At 39.9% G+C, this 16,049-nt stretch overlaps 1 protein-coding gene across 1 annotated transcript in view; it reads left to right on the forward strand.

The window, feature by feature from the left end:
* The window catches only part of LOC137291447 (maltase-glucoamylase-like), a 73,213-nt gene that overhangs the window by 13,951 nt on the left and 43,213 nt on the right, over positions 1 to 16,049 (forward strand). Inside the window, exons 11-40 of the mRNA XM_067822795.1 lie at positions 31 to 181; positions 593 to 726; positions 1,125 to 1,159; positions 1,755 to 1,871; positions 2,139 to 2,287; positions 2,752 to 2,836; positions 3,045 to 3,101; positions 3,644 to 3,774; positions 4,151 to 4,239; positions 4,613 to 4,662; positions 5,494 to 5,652; positions 5,954 to 6,009; positions 6,504 to 6,810; positions 7,223 to 7,371; positions 7,926 to 8,106; positions 8,924 to 9,020; positions 9,466 to 9,578; positions 10,057 to 10,182; positions 10,472 to 10,603; positions 10,980 to 11,120; positions 11,645 to 11,761; positions 12,056 to 12,182; positions 12,741 to 12,891; positions 13,370 to 13,503; positions 13,805 to 13,839; positions 14,029 to 14,145; positions 14,426 to 14,574; positions 14,906 to 14,990; positions 15,221 to 15,281; positions 15,762 to 15,888. Of these exons, the coding sequence (XP_067678896.1) occupies positions 31 to 181; positions 593 to 726; positions 1,125 to 1,159; positions 1,755 to 1,871; positions 2,139 to 2,287; positions 2,752 to 2,836; positions 3,045 to 3,101; positions 3,644 to 3,774; positions 4,151 to 4,239; positions 4,613 to 4,662; positions 5,494 to 5,652; positions 5,954 to 6,009; positions 6,504 to 6,810; positions 7,223 to 7,371; positions 7,926 to 8,106; positions 8,924 to 9,020; positions 9,466 to 9,578; positions 10,057 to 10,182; positions 10,472 to 10,603; positions 10,980 to 11,120; positions 11,645 to 11,761; positions 12,056 to 12,182; positions 12,741 to 12,891; positions 13,370 to 13,503; positions 13,805 to 13,839; positions 14,029 to 14,145; positions 14,426 to 14,574; positions 14,906 to 14,990; positions 15,221 to 15,281; positions 15,762 to 15,888 (3,562 nt within the window). The remainder of the gene's footprint in view (positions 1 to 30; positions 182 to 592; positions 727 to 1,124; positions 1,160 to 1,754; positions 1,872 to 2,138; positions 2,288 to 2,751; positions 2,837 to 3,044; positions 3,102 to 3,643; positions 3,775 to 4,150; positions 4,240 to 4,612; positions 4,663 to 5,493; positions 5,653 to 5,953; positions 6,010 to 6,503; positions 6,811 to 7,222; positions 7,372 to 7,925; positions 8,107 to 8,923; positions 9,021 to 9,465; positions 9,579 to 10,056; positions 10,183 to 10,471; positions 10,604 to 10,979; positions 11,121 to 11,644; positions 11,762 to 12,055; positions 12,183 to 12,740; positions 12,892 to 13,369; positions 13,504 to 13,804; positions 13,840 to 14,028; positions 14,146 to 14,425; positions 14,575 to 14,905; positions 14,991 to 15,220; positions 15,282 to 15,761; positions 15,889 to 16,049) is intronic.

Genomic DNA, 16,049 nt, shown 5'->3' on the forward strand with positions numbered 1-16,049 from the left:
CCGTCACATCATGTAACTGTCTCCACACAGGTGCTGCCTATGGCCATGACGGCAGCGGAAAGAAGGCCCGCTTATCTGACAAGACCACGTGCCTGTCTACTGTACAAGGAGAGTCGGACCAGTACAGGCACTACGATGTACACAGTCTGTATGGGTGGAGCCAGACCCAGCCTACTCTCAGGTAGGGGAAATAACTATATTCCTTCCAGGAACTTTATAACTTGAGCAATTAGAAGGCTTGTATCTGTCACAGTCGCAAATGAGAATACGATGCCATGTCCCAAACAAGCGAATCTGACCAACCGATTCCGTTAGTCGCCTCTTAAAACAATCATGAGCTGCTAAGATGAATCCTAACCAGGATCACCGTCTGAAGGACTGGTTTAATAACACTATCCTTGATGTCTTCAATGTATCGCAACACTCTCAAGCTAAAACCATTGAAGAAGGAACTTCAGACACTGAACCAATATGGGAAAATTGAACCCATATTTTCGAAATTGTGTACAAAGACTTTCACTGTTTGTTTAGCCACGTCGTTCCTATTTAACCGATAAAACACCACGTGGCTCAGTGTGAATGTTATGTCCAGGGCTCTACAGAAAGCTACAGGAAAGCGTGGAATCGTCATCTCCCGGTCAACCTTCCCGGGCAGCGGCAAAGACGCTGGACACTGGCTTGGGGATAACAAGAGCGATTGGGAAGACATGAGATTATCCATCATAGGTCGGTAAAATATATATATTCCTCAAAACACATTTTCCTGACAGCCAACAGCCATTAATGATTCTGATATTATAACGTTATGTAACAGCAGGGTGGCAGATAAATCCTGGGTTGACAAGGGTTAGTCTGAATCCAAAGCATTTAACATCGTTGAAATCAGTACGTGCGGATATGTCCAGCATCGATTGGGATACGATAACATGATTTAACAAATTGAGCGTGCTTGTATGTGTGGAACTTCTAACGCAGTTGTTATTACAACAATTTCATATCTACGACTGTGCAGTATTCTTTTCATCTCTGTGTGAAAAATGCAATGTTGACATATTTGACTCAAGAGGAAACATGTAGGTTACATTATCATTTATGCATACTAAAATATCCAATTCATTTTTCAGGTATTCTGGAGTTTAATTTGTTTGGAATACCCTACGTAAGTAAAATGTTTATATATTCAATACACACACATAAAAGTAAGCTTTACATTGAAATACAGCCAAATCTTTCCAATAAGTGAAATAAAGGCTATTTTCAAACTGATAAATAGAAATATTGCCGTCTAGATCTTAGTGGCATGAAATGTATTAAAACTTAAAATGCCATGTAATCTTCGATGAATTGTAGAGTGTGTGTCCCAGTGAATCAATTTTGTGTGTCCTAATACTTAATTCCGAGTTCCAAGATGGTTATTCTTATAAGAAGATATAAAGTAAACGGCACTGGGTTTCTTGATACAAAATAAGAGTTCAGCAACACTGTTTTTGAAACAGAAACTACATGAATTGTTATAGTTTTCATAAACAATGCATGAGACCGTCTTTTATTAGTTGTGACAATGCGCTTATTTGCTCCTAAGTCTCCATGGTACTCTTAGCGCTCAACTAATACACTTGTACATTGAGAATGAACTGATCGGTCACATAAAGTATAATGCTTTATGACAGCAACAGAACGTACTTCTAGTCCCAGATATATTGAAGTTACACACCGTTTCTCACTCAGTTCATTCACAAATACTATACTTACAGATCGGAGCTGATATCTGTGGCTTCTTTGACAACACTACGGCAGAGCTGTGTGGTCGTTGGATGCAGCTTGGGGCTTTCTATACATTCAGTCGCAACCACAATGGTCTTGGCTATATCGTAGGTGTCACATGGATACATACAACAATCGTAAATACATCAAAAAGTCTAGGGTGAACCTTTGCATAAATAGTAATGTACCTGGAGAGAACCTGCAGATAAATCGAGTATGGCGTTTCAAAAATGGTATTCCATACATTTACTGCAGCAACTAAGCTCTTTTTTATATGCCCATTTATTACAGTTCTCATCACTACACATTGTTGACTACGTTCACTTGTTTTGTCATGTGTTGAGGTTCTGTCAGTAATTGTATCTTTGTTTCAGGATCAAGATCCTGGTGCACTAGGAGATGAGGTTGCCCGTATATCTCGAGAAGCGATGAGAACACGCTACAGCCTGTTGCCCTACCTGTATCACCTGTTCCATCTTGCCCACACTATCGGGGAGCCGGTCATTAGGTCGCTGGCTTTGGAGTAAGTTGTATCCGTGCATCTGAAACTATCGAACGATGTTGAGTATATACTGATATGTCGCGTTTTATAATGTGGCCCTTGAAAACGTAGTTGTTGATATTTTAAACAGCTGCAACCAATAAATGTCTCCTTTGAAGATCAGATATACAATAAAAAAGTCATGTATTAGAATATGACTGTCGATGTTTATGGTGTGGAAATCATAAGTTCCTTTACATTCTGCTTTTCATTTTTAAGAAAGTATTGTGGAAAATATTCTTGAATCGACTGAGTGGGCGAGTGAGAAAGGTTTTACGTCGCTTTTTCGTCAGTATTTCAGCAATACCACGAGGGGAAACCAGAAATGAGCTTTGAAACTACTCCATAGGTCCATATATTTCCCGACTTTCATAGGATTTGTCTGTTGTTTTAGGGTTACTTTAAACAAACGTTTATGTTAATGTTTGCTTTGTTTGCTTTGTAAGGTTCCCCTATGAAAAGAATGTGTCCACCAACTTTGAACAGTTCCTATGGGGCGGTGGGCTACTTATATCGCCTATATTGTACGAGGTAATCTATTCCTTCTTAGTATGTAATGACTGCTGCTATGCATATGTAACCCCTGCACTACCACCCTAAAGGCACCTGCCATGTTCAGAAATGAGGTATCTGTCATGACTTATAAGTTGGGGTTTTCAAAAGAAATCTTTTATTCGGAACGATATCGATTTATAATAGTAATCATTGCTAAGAAAATACTCTCTTTTCTTTTTGACAGAATCAAACTGCACTGAAGATGTACTTCCCAGGGGGAAGATGGTACAACTTTTACACGGTCAGTATCTGTCTGAGGGAGATTACTGAGTCTTAAGCATCAAGAAGATATTATTCATCTACTATTATTCATCTATTATTCTACCAATAGATGATGTTATTAGAGGGGAAATATTACAGTTATTACACGGTTAATATCTGTTAGCCACAGAAGGAAGACGTTTCTGTTATTGTTATTTATATCTAGAATGGGATGAATGAAGACGCTGAAGGTTTTACTCTGTTTTCATCTGTAAATAGCAAAGGGGTGGTGTTGATGTTAATATTGGGCAAGAACCTATAAGCAGTACACGGAAGTGGTTTTCTCATAACTCGGTAATTACCTGAAAATGGAACCCGGAAATACTTTCCTTATTTTATATCTTTCAAGAGAGGACGTGCCACAGTTATTACTTTAGTAGTATCTTCAAACACCCGCAAGTCGATAACACAGTCGTGTGTAAGTTCAAGTTGTAAAACCATTACTTGTGTTGCACTCGGGAACACCAATAATTCTCTGCTGATAGTCATGTGCTGGTAAGGACTAGTACACGTTTGATTCAGTTGGAAGAGACAACTGGTACTGGACAGGAGCACGTGGAGATTGCGGTCAAGCCGGACACTCCGATACAGCTCCACATCCGTGGTGGCTATATCGTTATTACACAGGAACCTGGGAACAATACACAAAGCAGGTACAGATTCTATACAAAAACTAGCGTAACAATAGAGTGCCGTCAATACACGAGGAGTAACCATCATATTCATAGAATTCGGTCATGCTAATGCCATGCTATACGAAGTATAATCCTGTATCTCCAGAAAAAATGGAGAATCTGTGCATTGTAAGAGCGAAGAGAAGAACAAGTAATTCCACTCTCTTTTAAAAACCGTTTCCTGACGGTGTGGTGTCAAGGCGACTCACTAGTCAAGAGTAAGATAAATATTATTGTCACATTAGCATATTTCAGTCATATAGCCTTGTTAAGACAATGACCTTGTCAACACAGACGTTATATATTTAGTATGGAAGTCTGTGTTAATTGTGTTGTGACTTTCTCTACACCCAAGTCGCAAGAATCCGCTAACTCTGAAGATCGCACTCAGCCCAGTTTACACAGCGAAGGGATGGTTGTTCTGGGATGACGGTGAATCGATCGGTGAGTACCCGCAAACAGTCAGGTATAACACAGTGGTCACACTACATACGACCTGTCAGATATACGCTAGGGCACAATCATATGCATGAAACAACGGCAACATATGTGCCCAATATTCATATTCTATTCTACGAAAAAAAAAAACGAAAAAGGCGGTACCTTAGTACGGCATACAACAGATTCTTCAGAAACAAAATTAATGCTGCCGTGGATGACTCCATATATACAAGTACTTGCGATATTTCTTTTCTTGGACACAACAAGTTGACAGTAACTAATATTTCTTATATCTTTGCCTAAGATATCATTGTCCTAAAACACTGAACATCAGCTTGATTTGTATTAAGACAACCCGGTTCCACTCCTATTGCAGATACCTATGAGAATGGAAATTATTACAGTTCAACCTTTAACGCGGAAAATGTAAGTACGAAAAAAAAATGGACAACACAAAGTATGTATGTATGTTTCAGGTCCTGTGTAGTCTTTATTCCATTTATTTCTTTACCGTCTTTTCTTGTATTTCTCATCTTTATGTTGTACCTCCCTTCCTGTTTTGTTTTCTCTACTTCATGTCACAGTGAAACGAATTCAGTCGTATCGAAATCTTTGTAGGACAACATGGTCTACGTAATCATTGCTTAATGTGGCATAAGAGAATTATCGAATAATGCCTCCTGTAAGTCTGTTACCTGAGTACGACATATGCATTAACCATGTATCAGTGATACCAAATGTTGACTGTGCAGTGACACGATCATTCCTCTTCTATTCTGAATTAAGCGCCCATAAGAATGCACACATTGGCTGTGAATGTTTCCCATTTGGTTCATATATTACAACTAAAGAACATGATGATCATTTGTTGATCCATGTACAGTATGGTATTCAAAGTGATGATCATATATACGGTTCTATAGATAAATGCACAGTACATTGTATTTCGAGAGGCAGATTCGAGGTGAAAGACCAATACAGTTAGTACACTGTGTCGGTCATATATACCTCGGAGATCATAACAAACGTAACTTCAATGCTTTAACACAAAACATTGTTTCGTGTTTCCTAAACTCACAATCTCGGCTGTGTTACCTGCTTCCAGACATCAATAAAGTCAACGAAAGCATCGCTTAATGTAGTGTGAGAGACATATGGAATAATGGGAACCTGCTAACTGAGTGGGACATCCTAAACTCACAATCTAGGTTCAGTTGCCTGCTTCCAGACATCAATATTGACCTTTGATGTTAACAGAACGTACTGGACCTGACTATTGAACACAATTCGGACTCGGAGGTCAATGACCTCTACATAGACGACATCTTTGTCCTTGGTGTGAATATCGACGTCAACCACGTGAGACTAATATCAGAGAGCAGAGACCTCAACTTTACATTTGATGCAGTTAAAAAGGTAATAAAATAAAGGAATCAGGATTTGATGATACATGTTAAGGACATAAATACATACTAGGTTAAGTGAAGTAAAAGTGACGTTGGTACAGATGTGAGGTAAGGACGACTTCAGCTTTGCCCATCAAACTGTAATGGCGTAATACACCTTAAAAGTGAGACCTCAGCTTCACAGACACAACTTTGAGGGATACTGACATCTAATTCACATTTGGTGCAGATACAAATGGGTCACTCAAAGTTGTCCTCAAACAGGCTTGTACATTCATCGATTAATGCGTCATGACACTGCTATGTTTCAGATTCTCAGGATCTCGGATCACCTACCAGTGAATAAACCGTTCCAGATCACCTGGACGTGAGTATAAATTAACTGTCTAATGTTTTAAGGGTCATTAATTTCTTTCTTCAAGTAAAGAAAACAAAGTGGCAACGTTTCAGTTGCGTATAGAATCGTAATGTTGTTGTTGACCGCCAAACCCAGCAATATTTCAGGTATTTGGCGGTGGTATGTCTATAGCTGAGTCTGGACCCAGTAGTACTGTCATGTGATCAACAGCATCACCACCAATATACGCATCTGGGAAACGATGCGATGTGTCATACAATGACCGAGACAGGCTATCTCATGGGGGAGAAAGTGTAAAAGAAAAGAAGTGTCGGATGTTGACGTGCTTTGAACTTTCGAAAAATATGTTAATCTCAGTACAGTCGCTGGGGCGGGGTTTTAAAGTTAAATTCTCCATACCGTTTTTATGTCACATTTAGGTTTCTTCCAGTCTTGTTATGTGTTTTCGAAACCATCAGACCAAACTACAAACTTGTTAAAGTTGGCCTGTTCTTTACCCACAGTCAAGAAACAAGTGATCATTTCACCCGAATCGATTGCTATCCCGAGGCCTTGAGTTGGAAAATCAGCGTCACTAAAGAAGAATGCGAGAAACGAAACTGTGTCTTTGACAATTCTACAAATGCTCCTTTCCCAGCATGCTATTTCCGGCAAGAGAATTATGGGTATTCGGTCTCTGGACCAGTTGAGCAGACGACACTGGGTTTCCGGGTTCCTCTCACCAGACTGGGAGCCGGACCGTTTGGTAATGATGTCCAGAATATTACGTTCAATGTGGAAATGAGAGGAAATGATGTCCTTAGATTCACGGTAGGTCATGTGTTTCTATTTAAAGCTTATCTTTAGAAAGAGAGGTCTCTTTATATAGACTATTATTTTTTAAAAACTATCTAGGGTTAAGAACAGTTAACTCTTGCACGTTGTACAATATCTTTTGGGGTTGGGAAAAGTTAAACTTTAGTTTGTAAAAGCAACAATGTGATCGGACATGGTGGATAAACGATATCCCCCTTTCACATTTAAACAGTTCTTTTCAGCAATACCCCAGAACATGTCAGTATTTCGCCTCAAGAGCCATCCCACCTTACTCCCATCCCACCTTACTCCCACCCTGTAAAGTCTACAGTATACCACTCACCCACTCTCATCTCAGCGCCGTGTATATTCATACACATGAGATAAGGCATTGTCGGCATATATGTAACTTGTTGTCTTCTTTCAGTTCAATGATCCAGTCGAACAGCGTTTCACGGTTCCTCTCAACATGACCCTGTCTGACACCAAGGGAGATAACCCAACCTACGATTTGATCATAACCAATAACCACACATTCAGTTTCCAGATTGTGAGGAAAAGTACAGGCATGGTTATGTAAGTGTCGCCTAAAGGTGGGCGTGTGTCTGTGGGTCACTGGTATACTTTCTCATCCGGAATTTGCTTTAAGTAGACACCTTTTTAACTCAAATTATTCTATCGTTTTGATTGTTTGCTACGTGGCCTTTGGAAACGTGACATCAACACCTGTCACAGAGGTGATATAGTCTGTTCCTTAACTCAAAATATTCGGTCATTTTGATTGTTTTCTACGTAGCCCTTGGAGACGTTACATCAACACCTTGTCACAGAGGGCGTAAACCAGTGTCCCGTGTCACCTCTTTCATTCGGGAAACTCACGTGTACTTAATGTTTGTAAAATAAGTCTGTGAGAGAGAAACATTTGAAATGAAAGGAGTATGGGTAAACTATTGATGGTCTTCTTCCGTGAACTGACATTTCTTCCAGAAATGATAACAAACCAAAATATTATGCCCAGATGAGTCTTAATTCTTCTCACCAACGTGGTCAGCACTCAAATGGTAAACCTCAGAGACGCAGATGTGAAACAAGAATCGAATGTACAGTGTAGTTTATGTCTACATCAACAGTTGGGACACTGGTGTTGGAGGTTTGACGTTTGACGACCAGTTCCTCCAGATCTCCACCCGCCTCCCTTCTCCAAACGTGTACGGCTTAGGGGAGAACCTGCATGCATCCTTCAGACACAACAGCTGGTACAAGACTTGGCCCATGTTCTCCAGGGACCAGCCTACCGTGAACGCCTGGGGGGTAGGGACTCAATGCAACACTTCTAATTCATAGGTTCTTGTGACACTTATCTAGCTGTCTTGTCGTTCTTTTCAATTTTGTCTTACGACTACTGTCAAAGTTGAGTGTAGGGCAGACCCAATACTACACTTATTTATTTATATCTTAAAAGCGTCACTGTTTGGACCAGTTATAAAGCAAGAACGCGGTACTTGTTTTCTCTGTTTCTGTGTTAATTTTCTTCTGAAAGGTTGAAGGGACATGGCAACGAAACAACATTATTAAATGTGGCTGGGTCTTTTTCTGACCATAAGGAAACTTTGGAAACAGGCTTTACATCAATCACAGCTTGTTCTGTTGACATGTTAGAAACCAGGTTGAACAGTTTGTACTGTGAACACTGGAATGCAAGATAGTGGGACAACGCAGCTGAATGTTTTGACTTACATCTTCTTGCTATGGAGTAGGAAGCACATGAGGTGATAAATTCTTTAACATAAAAAAGTCTTTCTTGAAATAAGTAAGTAACAAAATGAACTCATTTATCAGAAGTGTTCAAAGACGTGATATTCATCCACGTTAATCAGATGTTTTTTTAGTCGTACTCAATAGCATCGCACTGATGTCAAGAAATTTAGTATTACAAGCTTATCGTATTGGTGTAGCGCATCCATGATGGTGTCAACTACATTGTAGCCTATTTCTTGTAATATTTTACAAATGTTTAGAAAATGAATTATGTTATATGTTGCTGTTCTGTGACGTTCGTTTGATTTGATTAAATGTATGGGTGATCTTGCCAGCTATTGCTGATGACATCACACTACTTTTGATCCAGACTTACAACAACCACTACGGCGTCCACCCCTACTACATGTGTGTGGAAGAAGACGGTAACTCTCATGGTGTTCTCCTCCTCAACAGCAATGCACAAGGTATGTCGATAATTACAGAAAGCCACCATATTGCTGAGTGCGTTAAACTAAACTCACTCCTCACTAAACGATGATGACGAGGTATGTACACTCACGAAGTCTTCATTTCCGGTAGCCCTGATCGCAGCTCGACCTTATTTGTTCATAATATGTGTTCTTGCCTATATCGCTTGTATTGTTGATGCCATATTCGTGAATGTCACCATGAGGGCATGTCCATCCGTTCTCACCCGGGTGATCCTCTATTCCTCGCGGGGTGATACAATATCTGCTTGGACTATACCAGTGTGTCTGACTCCAAAGATGTCAAACTCCGGCAAATCTAATAAGTTCTCTTCATGTAGAATCTGTTATAACCTTCCGAAAAAATATTTACAACAAATGGACCAGTGGACAAGACTGGAAAACTGATGATGGCCATCAATAATGAATGTTGTTGTTCCAGACTACACCTTCTCCCCCATGCCAATGTTGACCTACCGTACGACTGGCGGAATCCTGGACTTCTATGTGTTCCTTGGGCCCACCCCAGACCTGGTCACCAGTCAATATACAACGGTATACTCATCAAAACAATAACTTTTAGAGAGATATCCGAACTCTCTTTAGTCTTGTTCAAGTCTATCAATGAATCAATGCCATGCGTCATATTTTGTCAAAAAAGAAAAACAGGCAAGAGGAAGTTAATTGTGTGGGATCTGATACAGCTAATACTTTGAAAATCTGACTCAAAACTGACATACAGCTAATTTTAAGCCTGTCAAGCCTAAATATTTAAACGACAAATGCCTGACTCTCAGTACTGACCTTATTTTTTCACAAAGACATATAAATGATATTTGACAGGAACAATCTTAGACACGTAATAGTTTGCCACATTCAGTTCATTTTTATTTTTGATCATGGACCATGTAGTGCCAACAATCAGATGTAAAAAAATATTCGTTTTATTTTTGTAAATTATTTTAAGCATTATTTTTAAGAGAAAGAAACAAAACCATACCTTGTGTTCATTCACCTTCCTGTTACTGTATAGGCTATAGGACGGCCCTTCATTCCTCCGTACTGGGCGCTAGGGTTCCAACTTTCTCGCTACGGATACAACCACATTCAGAGCATGAAGGATGCTGTCCAACGAACTAGGGATGCTGGCATTCCACATGTAAGTGTTACTAGCAATGGATCTGAAAAGAAGCCGAATTTCAAAATCTTGTTAAATTGTCATTTGATGTTAAGTAAAGATATCGTGTTATTACCACAGGTAATGAATGGTTCAGGGCTGCTTTCATTTAACTGATTTAATTATACTTGCAGATCTTTCAGATATGATGACCTAATATGATGACGTATATGTGGCAAGGCAAGGCTCATCGTGAGTGGAGAATGAATGATCACATTCACCCATCTATTACTTTCTATACCCGTGTGAATGTGTGTTTTGTGTTTGCCAGGATGTGCAGTATGCTGACATTGACCACATGGACGAGAGGAAGGATTTCACTGTCGACAACGTCAACTTCCCCGGTCTCGGTGTATATTTCCAGGAACTGCAGAGAGATGGCATGAAGGCCATCATAATTCTGGTGAGGCATTCTCAGATAAAATACATAATATTTCCTTAATGAGAACTTGATGGTATGCTTTGAAGTTGTTAACGGACTATTATTGCCTATAGTTTCGTGATTAAAGTGTCACATGTTATTTCAAGTCGATCAGCATATTAAAAGCGTTTGATGTCATTAACAACGTGGGACGTCATCTTCACTTTTTACTACGCCATGTTGTGGTGAACGTCTCTAGAAAGTAGCAAAACAGAGGAACAATTGACCTGAACTATCACACCAGTATTCAGATACATGAGTTATGATGTGATAACAACCAAACATGTTGATACCCTTATATTTACTATTTTGGATAATAATAATGAAAATTAGCTAATCAGAAAATAAATTGTTCCAGGACCCTGCTTTGATTTCCAACGTGACTGGCTACGAACCTTACGAGCGCATGAAGGCAATCCGGGGCAATATCATGTGGCCTAACTCCTCGAGCTCCATCCCAACGGGGAGTCAGGATACTGATGGAGCGGTACTTGGATACGTGAGTCCTTCACTGTTTGTCCTAGAGTCACTGTCTAGATTGAAAACTAATAAACATAGCATATTCAATGATCATACTCAGAACATCTTACCAACTCTGTGAGGTATTGGCAGAATATCCTTCCTGTGTTTAGCACAGGTTAATGAACATATATCTTTCTCGGCATTTGTGCACGTGCTTCTCGAACACCTGGCTGTGCCTTTCTCTGAACTCCTCCCTCGTAATAGACACTGAACTGTGTCAATATTTTAATGATAGTTTGTTAAAGAACTTTTTTTATTATTAGGAAAAAATTCTGCAAACACCTCACAGAACTGGTATGATGTTTTCATTGTGATCAGCGTTTCATTGAGTATGTTATGCTTATTCGTTTTCGAGTTACATTGCAATTCATTGGTCCGCTTTTGAGCCAAACGGACTATATAAGGTTCCTATTTTGAAGTAAACAGTCCATCTGTTCGTCAGTTTGCTTCTCCTATTTCAAGTCCTTCTGTAGACGCCCGCTTAACTGTATTCATTCACAGGTGTGGCCGCAGGGCAAGACCGTGTTTCCAGACTTCTTCAAGTCACAGACTAACCGAGTGTGGAGAGAGCTGATAGTAAAGCACTACAACGAGGTGCCATTTGATGGACTGTGGATAGTAAGTAGAAGCACTGGTCGGCTTGGCGTCAGTATAATCTGTCTGAGTGTTTTTATAGTAGCAAACAAGCCCATAGAAATTAAAAAGTAGCCTCAGGGAGACCTGAGGAAACCTAGACTTGTTTAATTTAAGGTTTTAGCATTGCAGAGAGGGCTTGGTAGAGGGAAAATAATGTGATTCAGACTCTGTGAGGCAATATGAAGTTTGCAGTGAAACTTAACCAACTCGGTATTGCTTTAGTGTACACACTTTCATGTTACCGGTTACAACCCATTCTGCCCTCTTTGGTGACAGGACATGAACGAACCCGCTAACTTTGGCACAAACGAGGAGAAGCCCTTCAACTGGCCGGAGAAGGATCAACCGTATTGGAGTCTGAAGTGTACCAACAACAAATATGACGACCCTCCTTATGTTACACGTGAGATTCTGTTGGGTATTCGGTGGCATCAAGTTGTATCCACACACGTGTGAAAGTATCATGCTAAAGATACGTAAGGTTGTGTCAAGGCTGTGTCTTCAGCGGTGTTTCATTTCTATAGCATACAAAACATGTAATATTAAGCTGAAATAATGAGTGTGTGAGTTTAGTTTTACGCCGCTTTTAGCAATAGTCCAGCAATATAACGGTGGGGGACACCAGAAATGGGCTTCACACATTGTATCCATGTGAGCAATCGAACCCGGGTCTTCGGCGTGACGAGCAACGCTTTAACCACCAAGCTACCCACTGCCCATTATGCCGAAATGAAGTAAACTTGGTGCATATCTATGTTTCACTTCACGTTGCCCTTTTTTCCTTGTGATTATGTAACAGTTGATAAGAGTCCCCACCAGCCATGTAATTTATTTTGAAATAAAGTAAAACAGCTGAAACGATTTGCACAAAAAATTCAACCACCTTTGAATGGTACATCGTCACACGTGATATATAGCCTGGATATTGTGTTTCATTACGCCTACTTTGTACCTGTGTCAGGAGCTGCCTATAACTATGACAACGATAAGGCAGACGGGCGCATCTCGGACAAGACTTTATGTATGGTGGCCCGACAGGGAGAAAATGACGAATACAGACACTACGACGTCCATAGTCTGTACGGCTGGAGCCAAACTATGTCCACCTTACAGTAAGTCCACCGTAATCAATGGATATTTAGGAAGCTCTCCTTAGTTCCAAAACGTTTATGATTTTCTTACTGAATCGTTCGGGGCTACCGTCCCACATTCACAAACAATCAAACAAACTGGACCATCTGATAACCGGGTTGTAGGCTGAATGACCATAGGTTCCATAACAGTTCACTGAATGAGGAGGATGGCACTGGAACGTAGGTGTGACGAAGAGTTGTGTTCCCCTTCCATTAAATAATAGAATGTACAGCATGTAATAATGTCTCAAAGAATAAGAGTCAGAGAATGACTGTAGTCGAAAGCCGTATCAGCAATCTTGCTGTCATCCCTGTAACCCTGCTGCAAGATCTCCAAAACACATCGAGACAAGCACTTGATTGTTGAAATGGTAGCCTCCATAGAAAACCAGAACGTTAAACTCAGATAAAAGCACTAGGACGCCTTATCTATATGGTCAAACTTATCAATGTCCAGGGGTCTACAGGAAGCTACAGGAAAACGTGGAATCGTCATCTCCCGGTCAACCTTCCCGGGCAGTGGCAAGCAAGCTGGACACTGGCTCGGGGATAACAGGAGTGATTGGGATGACATGAGACTGTCCATCATCGGTCAGTTGTGTTATTAATGTTCTCTGGTGATTAATAACTGATTTGTAGATATATTTACATTAAGCTTCCAAAGTGAATTCTGCATCCAAAGGGTCTGCAACTAACACTAAATGTATTCCATGTGAATGGATGTGTAGTCTGAAGCTGATCCATGAATTGGAGCTGTGGCTGTGGCTTTTATAAAAGGCTTTCCTTGTCTTCTGTTAATTTACAACTACTTACAAAAATAAATGACACTTTCGACAAAAAGTAAGAAATACAAATAGCTCTATTTACCTTTTTAAACACACTGTCTTTTCAGGTATTCTGGAGTTTAATTTGTTTGGAATACCCTACGTAAGTAATACAGATATGCACTTCTCCGATTTATCAATACATTAAACAATATTCACATAACTGACTAACGATACTAACGTCAGTTTAGAACTGGTTCGTACACATACCCAAAGAGATATAACAAGAAGAACGAGTTTACACTGACATCACACAATACATACACACTGATGGGTTTTTTTTTATTTTTAGATCGGAGCTGATATCTGTGGCTTCTTTGACAACACTACGGCAGAGCTGTGTGGTCGTTGGATGCAGCTTGGGGCGTTCTATACATTCAGTCGCAACCACAATGGTCTTGGCTATATCGTAGGTTGCACAGATGTTTACTTGTAATACGTTTTTGTACGTAGGTAGCGTCATAAATGCAATAAATCCAAAACTCTTTTCTGTCAGTTTGAAGATCATTTGTCCCCAATGAAACCTTTCTTTTCATGTGTCATTATTTTCCAGTAAGCTTGTAAAATTAATCATTTTCAGACATACCAACGACACGACATTAAAACTACTTTAATATCTACGAGAACTTTGTTAACTTTTTACGATGATGAGTGTTGTCATTTTTGTCAGTGTTATATGTTTGCTTAAGAATCAAGATCCGGGTGCATTTGACGATGACATTGTCCGTATGTCGAGGGAAGCAATGAACACCCGCTACAGACTCTTGCCATACCTGTACTCGTTATTCTACTTCGCCCACACTAAAGGAGAGACAGTCATCAGGGCGCTGGTCCACGTGTAAGTTGATCCGAGTATTCAGCTATACGCACTCTCTAATGTTCATGTTTACAAACGTAGATCCGACAGCTATAATATCAGATGTCATAGTAACTATAGTTTATGGTTAAAGTTCCTATTTACTGGCGTATTTAAGGCAAGCTCGACTTGTAACCTGAAACGATCCTCTTCTATGATAAACATGATCATGATTTGTGGATAAATGCGCACGCACACACCCCACCACCATCACAGATGAGAATATTGTGCTGAAATAAAGCTGAAATAGGAAATGAGACGAATTGCAACTTTTTGTTGGGAACTACATGTCCATGGCGACGTCTTGTTTCAGATTTCCAAAGGACAAGAATACTTACAACAACCATGAACAGTTTTTGTGGGGCGGCGGGCTTCTCATATCGCCCATTCTGTACGAGGTAAGTAATTCCGTCATAGTTTACAATGACTGCAGTTCTATACAGAAGCGTTTGTCGTCCACGCCATGACCAGAAACGCGGTACTGGTGACCAATTCCTTTACATGACTTACCAAATGACTTGCCGTGCTATAACGGTCATGCCATGTCTCATACGCTTTGTTCCAAGAAACTATTGACGATAACATGAATATGAAACTTGATTCAGTGGGGCTTTTTTGTATAATTCAGAAACAAAAGCTTCTGAGAATGTATATCCCCGACGGAAGATGGTACAATTATTACACGGTGAGTATCTGCATCTGCCAAAGGAAACTCCATTGAAATTTTATAGACGTACATATATTTATTGTTAGTGCCTATGATGAACATATAGCATGGTAAATCTCTATTTCTGACAAAGGGTCATAATTTTATTCTTAGGTAAATTTGGCTATGTTCATCTCTGTGTGTGAAAATATACATAACTTTCACGAAGTGCTCAGCGCTAAGTTCACTCTCTTCAGCCACAATCTACTCACCAGCTTTTGTCACGAAAAGTCAAATCTATTTATTGTGTATGTGTTAAATGTGGTAATTTATATATAGTAGTGAGGAGCACAGAATAAGAACCCTGCTATTTCATACTCGCTCTCTCGCATTCATTTTTTTTCCGTATCTATCTTTATCATGGCAAGCAACAGACACGTGTTAGACTCTGTACAGATCACTGACCATTTTGACTGTCTATTTACTGAGCGTTGACCAGTGGTTATGTGTTTTTCTCAGAAAGAAGAGGTAACTAAGACTGGACAGGTGTACCTGGACGTCCCGGTCAAGCTGGACACACCAGCACAGCTTCATCTTCGGGGCGGACATATAATTGTTACTCAGGAAGCAGCCAACAATACACACTTCAGGTGAAATGAGATAACTGATAACATTATCTCATAGCAGTTTCAATAATTTCAGTTCTTTATTCTACATATGCTTACATACGACTGGCCGTTGTGCTTGCTTAGCTGCATGTAAACACAATGACTATCTGGATTAGGAAAACTGTCTCCTTTGCTTTTGATCT

This window comes from Haliotis asinina, chromosome 7, assembly GCF_037392515.1.
Source record: "Haliotis asinina isolate JCU_RB_2024 chromosome 7, JCU_Hal_asi_v2, whole genome shotgun sequence".
NCBI classification, from domain to species: Eukaryota; Metazoa; Mollusca; class Gastropoda; order Lepetellida; family Haliotidae; genus Haliotis; species Haliotis asinina.